Consider the following 12,493-nt stretch of genomic DNA (forward strand, 5'->3'; position numbering starts at 1 on the left):
GTAATGGTGGCACAGAGGCTTAATTGCTCTGTGGCATGTGGGATCTTCCTGGACCAGGGATCGAAACTGTGTCTCCTGCATTGGCAGGCAGATTCTTTACCACTGAGCCTTTTTCTTTCTTTTTTGAAATATTTATTTATTTGGTTGTGTCGTGGGATCTTCGATCTTCCTTGCGGCATGTAGGATCTTCAGTTACAGCATTTGGGATCTAGTTGCTTGACTAGGGACCAAACCCGAGCCCCGAATCCTGCACCACTGGACTGCGAGGGAAGTCCCAAGGAATTATTTTCAGAATCAAATCTGACAGTGTCACTCCCCTGCTCAGGAAACCTCCAGAGCTCTCCATCACACCTGGGAGGAGGCAGGAGCCTCTCATCCAGAGGTTTAAGGCCTGCCGTGCCCCGACCCCTGCCCACCCTTCCCCTCGCTCCTCCACACCAAACCCAGGATGAAATCACGTTTCCTTCCCACGCCCTTGCCCTCCCCAGGCCCTGGATTCTCATACCCTCTGAGCTTTGCTATAAGCTGTGCCTTCTGCCTGGAACACCCCCTGCCTCCCAGGTGGCCAGCCCCTACTCAACCTTCAGTGCTCAGCCCATAACATCTCTTCGGAAAGACTTCTCTGACTTTCCTGACACAGTTCTGAGCACATTGTGTGGACCTTGCCTGGATCCAGATCTGTCCCCCCAATAGACCAGCGACTCCCCCAAGAGCAGGAGATGATCGGATTCATCCTTGGAGTCCCATTGCTCAGCACAGGGCTGGACGCGAGAAGGGAATGGCTTGATGAATAGATACCCGCTCTTCTATCTTTCTAGAAGAACTGACCAGACTTGGGTGTCTGATTGTGGTAGTAGGGTTCATGGTGGAAATGAGAACAGAGAACAATATTTTGAGGGAAGGTGATGAGTTGTTTAAGGAATGCCTTCATTATGGTCCCTTCGAAAACAGACTCTAAGATGAGAATTGGGGTGCAAGAACTGTATTGGGGAGCTGATTACCGTCAGGGCTGTGAAGGAATGAGGAAGAGACAAAGAAAGGAGAAAAGCCAATAAAGGGTGTGTTGATGAAAAGGTTACCACTGTGGGACTTCCCCAGTGGTCCAGTGGCCAAGACTCAGAGTTCCCAATGCAGAGGACCTGGGGTTCGATTTCTGGTCAGGGAACTAGATCCCACATGCCACAACTAAGATGCAGTGCAGCCAAATAAATAAATAATTAATAAATAAAATATTTTTTAAAGAAGTTACCACTTTGACAATCCCAGTGGGGACCCTCTGAGACACTGTGGGGAACTCACCTCAGAATTGACCCCCAGGAACCAGAGAGCTGGGATAGTTATTCACCAATCCCTATCTCTAACTGACTGGAGGTTCTGAGGTTACAGAATCCCATCTACCCACCCAGGCCCTCTTCCAGACAGAAACTCAGGGAGCACCTGGGGACACTGAGGGTCTGGGAAGTGTCTGCATATGACTTCCCAGATGGGCCAGGTGGATACAGGCAGGGCACCCACAGCATCTGCTTCAGCGGGTGATGAATTTGAAGTGTCTGACCGAGTGGTCCAGTGGTTAAGAGTCTACCTTGCAATGCAGAGGACTCAGGTTCCATTCCTGGTCAAGATCCCACCTGATCGGGTGGCATAAGATCCCACATGCCATGGGACAACAAAGCCCCAGCACCATGACTAGAGAAGCTCATGTGCCACAGCTAAGACCCGACACAGCCAAGTAAAATAATTTTTTAAGATGAAGGTCAGGAAGAAATCTAGGGGCAAGTATCAGAGGACACATTGGGGTTGTAGGCACTTAAAATCAGATCTCTGTGGCTTCCCTGGTGGCTCAGTGGTAAAGAAGCCACCAGTAATGCAGGAGTCGCTGGAGATGTGAGTTCAGTCCCTGGGTAGGGAAGATCCCCTGGAGGAGGGCATGGCAACCCATGCCAGTATTCTTGCCAGGAGAATACCATGGACAGAGGAGCCTGGAAGGTCAGTCCATGAGGTCACAAAGAGTCACACAAGACTGAAGTGACTTAGCATGCACACACCTGCCCTCATCAGAGCCTGCAGAGTGCTGTGTGATGTGGCACCTCGTTCCTCTTTGACCACATCTCCTACGACTCTCCCCTGCTTGCTCTAATCAACCACATTGGCCTTCTTTCCTTTCTTCCAATACACCAAGCTCGTTCCTACCTCCTGGCCTTTGCACTTGCTCTTTCCTCTGCCTGGGATGCTCTCCTCAGGCTCTTTGCCTTTATTTTAGAAATAAACAAGCATGGGACTTCCCTGGTGGCTCAGTGCTTGAGAATTCACCTTCCAAGGCAGGGGACAAGGATTCCATCCCTGGTTGGGGAACTAAGAGCTCACATGCCTAGGAGCAACTAAACCCACTTGCCGCCAACTACAGAGGCCAGTAAAAAAAATAAATAAATGAACAAGCAACAAATATCTGTTTGCATTAGTGATAAGTGAGGGACTAGGGAGGTGCTATGGGTGGAAACTAGGGAGAAGAACCAGCTTTACCTAAGCCATCAGGGGAGTTTTTGTTACTTTATCACACTTGTCATTGTGGTTTTGTTTCTTCTTGTTTTTTTTTTTTTTCATCTGTCTCTCCTACTAGACCAAGGAACATGTTTCTCAGCAACCAGCATGGACCCTAGCACAGTACATGGTCAATGAACTCTTGGGGAATGAATGGCTCAAGACTGGGAGGCAGTTACAAGCCAAGGGATGGACAGCACTCTCCAGGGAGGATTTGTGAAAAAGGAAGAGCCAGAGGCTTAGTAAGACCCAGGAGGGGAGCTTCAGAGAGGAAAGAATCTGGGGGAGGTAGTTTGCCCAAAGCCAAGGCAGAGAACCTCACCTTTGGCTCTTGCCCACACCATAGTTGTGAGCCCCTCTTTGAGCTGGAAGGGCCTTTGGGGATCTATTGTTTCCAGCCTCAAAAGTCCCTGTAGTTAGAGCAGGAATCTAGGCCCCCTTCCTAAGGAACTGCAGGGTCTAAGATATTGGACTTAGAAAGACCCCTGGGGTTTGGGGATTCAGATGCAGCCTGAACCTCTCAGCACCTAAGAACCCCTGGTCCCACCCTTCTCTGCAGGGGCTTGGCTCATGTGTCACCTCCTCAAGAAAGCCCTCCTTGATTTACAAGCTGAGTTAGAAGCCTCCTTCTAGCTTGTACAGTTCCCAGTTTCCCTCAGTGCCCTGACAACCCTAAGTGCCATCTTCTGCCTAAAGGAGATGTTATAAGTCAATTCTAGTAAGAGAAAAGCTGACATTTAATGCTCAGATCCAAAGGGTGAGCATAAATTGGCACTTTCAAATGGAGCCCCATCTCTGAGGGTCTTTTAAGGAAGGGGGTGGGGCTGCCTTGGACTCAGGTGGTTAAAACTGCAGTTCCAATGCAGGGGATGCAAGTTCGATCCCTGGTGGGGGAGCTAAGATCCCACATGCCGCACTGCGTGACCAGAAAGTAAAAATTAAAAAAAAAAAAAATTAAAGGAGGGGGAAAATCTGGAGACCAGACAAGGTGACAAGGGTGGAGGGAGTAGGTACAGATTAAGTGCTTATTTGAGAATATAAGGAACTGATGGGTGGGGGGTTGGCGACAGGAAGGTTTGATGGGGCTCCGCTTGAGTTCCCGTCCCTGCTGGCTGGCAGCCATCTATACAATCCTACGCACGTGGCCGACCTTTCAAGCCTCAGGCTCACCTGAAGGGCTGAGGCTGCAGGCCCGGCTCCCGCCACATGGCGGCGGCTTAGAGACCGCGGCGGCCAGAGCAGTACAAGGGGCGGGGCGTCGCGACGCGAGCCACTCCCGCGCAAAGACACAGCACCGACGTGAAGTGGAATGTGTGTTTATGTAGGTAGAAAAAAGTGCACAGAACAGTGAGGGGCGGGGAGAGGGACGTCTTGGCCTGGCCTCGGATTCGTGGGTATTGCAAGGGCCCTCCTCCTGTCTGGGAGCTCCCTCAAGGCTGGGAACAAAGTGAAGGGCTCACGTGGGATCGGTCAGTGTACGCACCCACTTCGGGAGGCGCGTGGTCGTAAGGGTTCGCAGGGCCTTTTCTGAACTCGCCCACGGAGAACGTACAGTACCTTCGGGGCCAGTCCCTCCAGTGGGGTGGGGCCTCAAGAAGCCGGGCTGGTGGAGCCCCAAGCTCCAACAGCAAGGCCTTGTGGTCTGGAGAGCCCGATCTTTTAGGGGGGGGAAGGACGAGGTCTTTGGGGCTGCGCTCTCCCGGAGGGGCGAGCCCAGCAGGCGGTCAGCCGAAGAGCTTGAGGAAGCAGGGCTGGCAGTAGGGCTTGCCCGCGCGCTCCTGGAAGGAGCCCTTGGTGAGCGGGCGCAGGCAGAAGGTGCAGGTGAAGTGGTCCGGGTGGAAGCGGCGGCCCAGGGCCGACACGCATCGGCCGGTCACCGGGAGGCCACACGTGGCGCACAGAGACCCGCGCCGCGCGTGGAAATGGTTCTCGCACAGCGGGCGGCCCTCGTGCTCGAAAAAGCTGCCTCCCGAGAAGGGCGCGAAACATTCCTGAGGAAGGGCAACCGCGAAAGGATGGGTCAGAGCCACCCTCCGGACCAAATAACTCCCTTTTGGAGCTGAATAACCCCCAGACCAGCCATTCTAAAGGAGATCAATCCTGGGTGTTCATTGGAGGGAGTGATGCTAAAGCTGAAACTGCAATACTCTGGCCACCTCATGCGACGAGTTGACTCGCTGGAAAAGACTCTGATGCTGGGAAGGATTGGGGGCGGGAGGAGAAGGGGACGACAGAGAATGAGATGGCTGGATGGCATCACCGACTCGATGGACATGAGTTTGAGTGAACTCCGGAAGTTGGTGATGGACAGGGAGGCCTGGCGTGCTGTGATTCATGGGGTCGCAAAGAGTCGGACACGACTGAGCGACTGAACTGAATCGAACTGAACTGAACCCCCAGAGACTCCCGTAGCCCCTCGCACCGCCCGCTAGCGTGAAGCCCCGCCTCCCCGGGACCCCGCTCTGACTATTAACCACGCCCAGAATCCTAGTCCCGCCTCCATTGGCCCCTCCCTCCAAGGCTCCGCCCCCACAGTCGCGTACCCGGCAGACGAAACAGTCCGGATGCCAGAGCGCGCTGAGCGCCGAGATGTAGTTGTCCAGAATGGGGCCTTGGCAACCCTGGCAGCGCGGCGCGAACAGCTGTAGGAAGTCCCGGCGGCAGTAGGGGCGGCCCTCCCGCTCGTGGAAACCTAGGAGCGGGAACAGAGGAAGGAGGAAGGAAAAGGGTGCGAGGTGGCACCGGGAGCCCACAAAGATCTGAGACTGGGGGCCCGGAAGCGGCGCAGTGAGAGGACGCAGTGGGTGGAGAGGGACAGGGTCTGGGTGGGGGGCAGAGCGGGAGCGAGTGGGATGGGAATCCACAGGTGGGATAGGCCGGGGCCAGGAGAGAGCAGGAGAAAATTCAGGCCCCCGAGGATTTAGGAAGTCCTAGTGGGCGGGCCCAAAGGGAGCGGGGCGGGATGTCGAGCCGACCTGCAGCTTTCGAGATGGGAGTCAAGCTCTCACCCTCATCTCCGAAGGGCTCCCCGCAACTAACGCAGCAGAAATGCTCCGGGTGCCAGTGGGTGCCCAAGGCAGTAACCATCTTCTGCGGGGAATGAAAGGGAACACTCAGCGTGCCCCGCCTCCAATTTCCTCTCCCCTCCCTCTTCCACCCTGAACCTAAATGAGTGGCTTGAAGTGTAAGTTGAAGCTGCGGGAGACCTAAGCAGGAACTTGGGAATCAAAGAGCGCGGAGTCGAAAGAGCTGCGGAAGAGAACAATGGAAGCGGGGGTGGGGATGGGAAACAAGTAAGTGGCTGAGGCTCATCCCACAGGCTCCTTGGGTGAAACAGAGGCGGGGCTTGTGGTCCAGGCGGGGCTCACGTGTCGGATGGGTTGATTGCAGAGGCCACATCGCGGAGAGAAGCGCTCGAAGTAGCACTCAGGACAGAAGGGAGCTCCATCCTTCTCGAAGAAGCTGCTGCCTCCCAGGGCGGTGGAACAGCCACCGCAAACGAAGTGCTCAGGGTGCCAAGCACGGCCAAGCGCCGTCACCACCTGCGAGTTGGTGGTTGAGGCGGGGTTCAGAGTGGCCCTGGGGCTGCCAGATGCCCAGTGAGCCAAGGCTTCAGTGGCACTTTTCACATCTTATCTCTGAGAAGGATGAAGTATCGAATGTCCAAGCAACTCAATCCCAAAGCAGTGGGGATTTAAGCCGGCTTCCAGAACAGTACCTAGGGCCCATCATACTTTTTGTAGGCCACAAAAATGTTGTAATTTATTTTGAAATTAGAAGAAAAAAAATGAGCTAGAAGAAAATGACTTAATATATAATATTAATGTATTCATCTTCACTCCAACAGTCATAAAATGCAATTTATATATTTTTAAATGGAGGAAGGGGCCCATGAAGGTGAAAGTGCTTAGAAAATTCATAATGTCACCCTGCTTTGCTGAGATTGGAAGTTCTCAGCAAAATGGATGGCGGTGGGGCTCTTTATCTAGCAGGAGGATCTAGATCAACCACTGGGCACAGTTGCTGATAACATCTGCTCAGTCAATAAGCCAAAAACTGGAGCTCCCAAACCAGACTGGTGGAGGAGAAACAGTCTTTGTGGGTACTGAAGAGATGTGGGTGGAGCCAATGAGGCTTTTGTGAAGACTCAGTGAGAAGGGGGACTTCCCTGGTTGTGCAGTGGATAAGAATCTGCATGCCAATGTAGGGGACACAGGTTTGATCCCTGCTCCAGGAAGATCCCACATACCTCGGAGCAACTAAGCCTGAGCACCTCAACAACTGAGCATGCGCTCTAGAGCCTATGAGCCTCAACTACTGAGCCCATGGGCTGCAACTACTGCAGTTCTTGTGCCTAGAGCCTGTGCTCTGCAACAAGAGAAGCCACCTCAATAAGAAGCCTGCGCACCACAACTAGACAGCAGCCCAAATCTCTGCAAGGAGAGAAAGCCCACGCACAGCAATGAAGACCCAGTGCAACCAGAAATGAAATAAATTGACTAATTAAAAAAATTACATGGGGGTTTATAAAGGAGCTAGCATAATGCCTGGCACATAGTAGGACTAGAATAAATAAAACCTGGGTTGGAATTCTTACTCTGCCACTCGCTGTCTGACTTGCAGCTTCAATTTCCTCATCTGCAAAATATGAATAAAAATAATACCCACTGGCTCTCAGTGAAATGGGTCTATAGGTCCCTGGGCTTCCCAGGTGGCAACAGTGGTAAAGAATTTGTCTGCCAAAGCAGGAGATATAAGAGATGCAGTTTTGATTCCTGGGTGGGGAAGATCCCCTGGAGGAGAGCATGGCAACCCACTCCAGTACACTTGCTTGGAGAATCCCATGGACAGAGGAGCCTAGTGGCTACAGTCCATAGGATCGCAAAGAGTTGGACATGACTGAAGTGACTTGGCACACAGGGGTCTCTACCCACTTACTCGCAGAGCTTCACTTACTTGCCCAGCAATGGGTTTATTGCAGGAGCCACAGAGGCCCTTGGCCTGGGTGGGAACGCCACGGCGGCTGAGGTCAGACTGAAGCAGCCCCAGCATGGTGTCCAGGCTGCCTTTGCTGGTGGGCCCTGGTGGGGAGGGGGCGTCCTCATTCACGGAGCTTGGCACTGGTGGTGGGGTGGGCCCCGAGGCTGGAAGCTACAGTAGTGAGGACAGGAGAGCTGAGTCAGCAAGGCAGCACATGTGAGGTCTCAGATGGGTTGAGAGCCATAAATCCACAGTGGCCCACCCCACACTCCCTGAGTGACTCACATGGTTCTGGACACGGAAGTCAGAGAGTGAGGCCATCAGTCTATCTAGCTCCAGGGTGGCTGAGGTGGCTGAAGGTTTTGGGAGAACTGAGGAGGGGCTGGGAGGGCTGTGAAGAACACAACTTGTGTCAGCTCAGGGTATTGCTTCCTCCAGTAACTCCAGCATCCAGAACTGACCACCTCTTTCCCAACCCTGCCAGCTATGTCAGACTCACGGGCTGGGCCTTTTCTTGTCCTCAGACTGGTCCTCCTTCTGCTCCCCGACTGTCTCCTTGCTAGATGGGAACTGAGACATTATTTCGTCTGCAGAAAGGAGAGAAGGGCACTGGGCATGGGGCCATGCACTAGCCTCCTTCCCAGTTAAGGCTCCCATCCCTTTAGCTGCTACCCTGGGAAGTCTATGGGTTCCTTAATGACTTGGACAGTAAAGAATCCGCCTGCAAGGCGGGAGACCCCGATTCAATCCTTGGGTCAGGAATATCCCCTGGAGAAGGGAATGGCTGCTCCCCTTAGTCTCTGCCCAGCCATGCCCTGCCCCCCATCTCATCAAGGCTCGTCCCAGTAACCCTGGTACCTGTTATGTTGAACTGAGTAGCGTTAAGTTCCTGAAGCAACCTGTCTAGCTCACAGAGTCCCGTGCCCAAGACACCGCAGGAAGAGGAGAATGGAGGGGTGGCAGGGGCTGCAGGCTTCGGGGACCGAGGCTTGCATACCGTGCTGGGAAAGAGGGTGGGAGCTTGGGTTCAGGGGTGGGGAATACAAGCCCAAGTCTCAATTGACCACCCCATCCCCCCATCCCCACTCTTCTCACCTGTACAGATGGTCCTTGTCCCCAGAAGCTCCTGAAGATTCCCCAGGCCCCATCTATAGAGAAGGACATGTGTGTGGGATGATATGCCTGTATTCTGCCCTACTCAGGTCCGAGTTTCCTTTCCTCTCACCAAACCTGGCCTGAGTGGTTGTCCCTCTCCCCAGCATCTGAGCTCACCTGTGTCAGAGGAGACGTGAGGGGCTCTGGGGGCCGCTCTTTTAGAGCCCCTGACCTTGGCATGTGTGAGGTTGTGGTCTCCAGGTCAGAGAGCAGGGCATCTGCAGGGAGAGGCCGTCAAGGTGAGAGGTTGAGAGGTCAAGGTTAAGGCAGAGACAGGGCCTTAAGAGATCAGAGAATAAGTGTTCTAAGTGGGCAGTGTTTGAGGAGGACAGAAGCCAGTATTAAGAGCAGAGGTCAAGAATCAGAAGAAATACAAGGCAGACCATGGCAGAGATGTGGAAGGGCAGCAAGGACTATTTACGGTCACAACATCCCACATGGCTTATCCTGAGAGTCCTTTACAAACTCACCTACCTGACTTTAATTCTCTGAATCTTCGGTAATGCAGTCAAAATTGGCTTTACTGGAGGCAAATTTGGCTCCACCCCAAATTGCCCAATTGGCTGTATGCCTGACACCTGCTTTCTGATTGGATGCTCTCTCTGTCACACCCCCTACACCTAAACAGACCCCTCCTAGCCCTGGCCCACCTCCAGATGCCACTGGGCTCCGCCCTATGCACCTCATTGGTGAGTCTGCTGGGACCTGCTTTCTGATTGGTTTATTCTTCAGTACCCGTTACTCATTCTGAGCAGCACCCCCTACTGCAGGGTGCTGGAACTTCTCTCCCACAGAGCGCACAGCCTTCCTGCCCCAGTTCCAAAGGACAGGGAGGATGAGATGCGTGGGTTCTCCATTCTGCCCCAAGTCAGAGGGACAGTAAGCACCCCCACCCCAATACACACAACCCAACTCTCCCCCTCTCCATCTCCAGATCCAGAACCTTTGAACTCTTTACCTTCCAGAATTTAGAAATCCCTGGCCCTTTACTCTGCATCTCTGAGCGCCTTGATGGAACCCTTAACCTCTCCCTGGCATCTCGGCACTCATATATTATATTTACTTTCTGCCCCAAGAACCTGACCCTACCATACTTACGGGCCCTTAACTCTTTCCTTCCCCAAACCCTAGGGCAAGCCCATTTTCTTCTCCAGAACTTACTGTCATAGTCTCCTTTCCCGACTACAGTTCCTGGACCCCAGGTCCTTTTAACTCCTCCCTTCCCAGAGCTCTCGAGCCCAGGCGCCCGCAGGCGCTGCACCTCCCTGCCCATCCGTATGCAGCCAGCGACGGGGGAGCGAAGTGAAGGAAGAAGGGAGGGAGCGACCAGTCTGGCAAAGGCAGGAAGGGAGCGGCAGGAAGGGGGACGTGGAGTCGGAAAGGAGGCGCCGGCAGAGACCAGAAGCGAGAAGACCGGGAGGCAGGGATGGAGAGATGCCGGGAGTGCGAGGGGGCCCCAGGATGGGGAAGCGGGTCCAGGCAGTGGTGAGGGGCTTGGGGACAAGGGGACCCGGACCCCACTCACCCAGGTCCTCCATGACGGGGCGCGGGCAGACCGCGCGGGGCGAGCAGGGCGGGGGCCGTGTCCGGTGGGGGCGGGGGGCGGGGGACGTCCGGGAGCTGGAGGCCCAGCCGTGACCATGTAAGGAAGCCGGGACCCGCTGGGATAAGGCTGTGGCGGGGGGGTGGGGGGGAGAACGGGAGAACCCGGGGTGGGGGCCTGTAAGGGAGGGAGGGCCCCGGCCCACCCAGGCCCAGCCCGCCTGCCTGCTGCGCAGACGGCCACACCCCAGCCTTGGCCTCAGCTGCAGGGAGCCCCAGGCGGCCAGAGTCAGAGTAAAAGAAGTGGCTCCTCCAGAAAAAGCCCGGGATCCTCTGCTCAGGGAGACTCTTAGACACAGACTGAGGCCCCCAAGCCCACCTCCCCCCATCCTCAAAGTTAGTACCTTGAGTCCTAGGCAGAGCTCCCACCCCCTGCTATTCCCAGAAGATTGCTCTAGACAGAATTTTGGAGTTGGAGGCGGTGGTGATGTTCTAAGGATCTGTCAGGTCCCAGGTTCAGAGATCTTCCCAAAGAGACTGTGATAATGACAGAAACAGAGATCCCCGAAGGCACACAAACTGGAGACAAAGAAATCTCCGAGAGACAGAGATGATGAACCCATCCTCAGAGTCTAAGCTACAGAGTTGGAAACAGACATACAGACACAGGTAAATGGAACTTGAGGCCCAAGTCCCACGCAGACTCAGGAGAAATGCTTCCAGGCAGCCAGCCCTCGGCCAACTGTCCCCTGCACCGAGATGACCCAGACCTGTCCCCCAGGGGCCCTTTCCCATGACACTGATGAATATAGAGAAGAAAGCAAGACACAGACTCTGGCCACAAAGAACAAGAGGCTTCCTCTGGACTGAGAAATCAAGTTGGAAATGAGAAACTAGAGATAGGTGTGGATGGACACAGCAGTGCTGCAGACTGTGGGTCTCAACTCAGACACAGGTTGAGAACTGAGCACTGGAATGGCAACTCGGGGGCTTTTAAAAAAATACTGATGCGGGGGGAGGGGACTACCTGGGAAGGAGAGGACATATGTATCCGGCAGAAACCAACACAACATTGTAAAGCAATTATCCACTAATTAAAAATAAATTAAAAAAAATACTGATGCCCAAGGCACTCTCCCCTCAGTCCAATTCAGTTAGAAAGGGCCCGGGTATCAGTACTTTTAACAAAGTTTTCTGGGGAATTCCCTGGTGGTCCACTGGTTAGGACTCCAAGCTTCCACTGCAGGGGCACAGATTGGACCCCTCGTCAGGGAACTGAGATCCCACGAGCCGTGCCATGCAGCCAAAAAGAAAAAATAGCTGGAGAGAGAAATGAGTAAGTCCTTACATAAGTATTTATATAGTCCATTAAAAAAAAAAGCTCTCTGGGTAGTTGTAAAGGACATCCTGAGAACAGAGACCTGGATACTCTCAGAGGCAGCAAGAGGTCCCCTTGGCTTCCCAGAAGTTAATGGGCAGCCCCAGTCCAGGCCCTGTCCTCAAAGTCAGGCTGCCACCTAAGTGGTCAATGATCTGGGAGCCAGGTTTATGGAGACCCTGCCTGGGCAACCAAAGCAATGCCAGCCTAGGGCTCCAGCTCCCTCTGGGCATGACTAGTGGCCTCAGGGACTTGAAGAACACAATAGGTCTTCCCTTAGAAAAACAGCAGGACACTTGGTCCAAGAAATGAAAATGGACCCAGAGACAGAAGGTCCACGATGGGTGATGAAACAATAGTGCCAAGGTCTTGGACATCCATCCCCACCCACACATCCCCTCAGCCCGGATCCAGGTCTGTGTCCAGCTGGGTGGCTGCCTGAGCAATGAAGTAGCCTGAGCAGGAAGCAGGCTTCCCCTGGGGCCCAAAACCACATCCTCAGGAGCAGGCTGGCAACTGTAGCTTATCCTGGGGCTCCAGGAACATGCACATTGTTACTTATTAAACTCCTGCACACCAAGGGTGGCCTATACTGAGACACAGTTGTTGTTTAATTGCTAAGTCATGTCTGACTCTCTACTAGCCCCACCAGGATCCTCTGTCCATGGGATTTCCCAGGCAAGAATACTGGAGTGGGTCTCATTTCCTTCTCCAGGGAATTTTCCAGACCCTGGGATTGAACCTATGTCTCCTGCATGAGCAGGCAGGTTCTTTACCCTTGAGCCACCAGGGAAGCCCACTGAGACAGACACAGACACCTGGACACAACCCTGCTGGATGGGTTAAGAGGTGCAGGTACTCCCACAGGAAAGGAAGCAGAGACACCACACAACAGGGGGA

The 12,493-nt window shown here is 53.9% G+C and overlaps 1 protein-coding gene across 5 annotated transcripts; it reads right to left on the reverse strand.

The window, feature by feature from the left end:
- Positions 1-3,838: 3,838 nt before the first annotated feature.
- TGFB1I1 (transforming growth factor beta 1 induced transcript 1) lies at positions 3,839-10,328 on the reverse strand. Of its 5 annotated transcripts, none has more exons than XM_055409931.2 (11): positions 10,199-10,328; positions 8,791-8,891; positions 8,614-8,666; positions 8,377-8,519; positions 8,018-8,105; positions 7,804-7,909; positions 7,495-7,689; positions 5,907-6,080; positions 5,547-5,628; positions 5,082-5,230; positions 3,839-4,529 (listed from the first exon to the last, which is right to left on the reverse strand). In XM_055409931.2, exons 1-11 carry the CDS (start codon positions 10,209-10,211, stop codon positions 4,263-4,265), a joined length of 1,371 nt encoding a protein of 456 aa, XP_055265906.1. In that variant the 5' UTR covers positions 10,212-10,328; the 3' UTR covers positions 3,839-4,262. The 5 variants fall into 5 exon arrangements, with proteins under 5 accessions (XP_055265906.1, XP_055265908.1, XP_055265905.1 ...); XM_055409933.2 differs by having other exon boundaries at positions 8,791-8,952; positions 10,199-10,261; XM_055409930.2 differs by lacking the exon at positions 10,199-10,328 and adding an exon at positions 9,835-10,054.
- Positions 10,329-12,493: the final 2,165 nt, after the last annotated feature.

This window comes from Moschus berezovskii, chromosome 27, assembly GCF_049115385.1.
Source record: "Moschus berezovskii isolate FMDL1 chromosome 27, NW_MosBer_1.0, whole genome shotgun sequence".
Lineage (NCBI taxonomy): Eukaryota > Metazoa > Chordata > Mammalia > Artiodactyla > Moschidae > Moschus > Moschus berezovskii.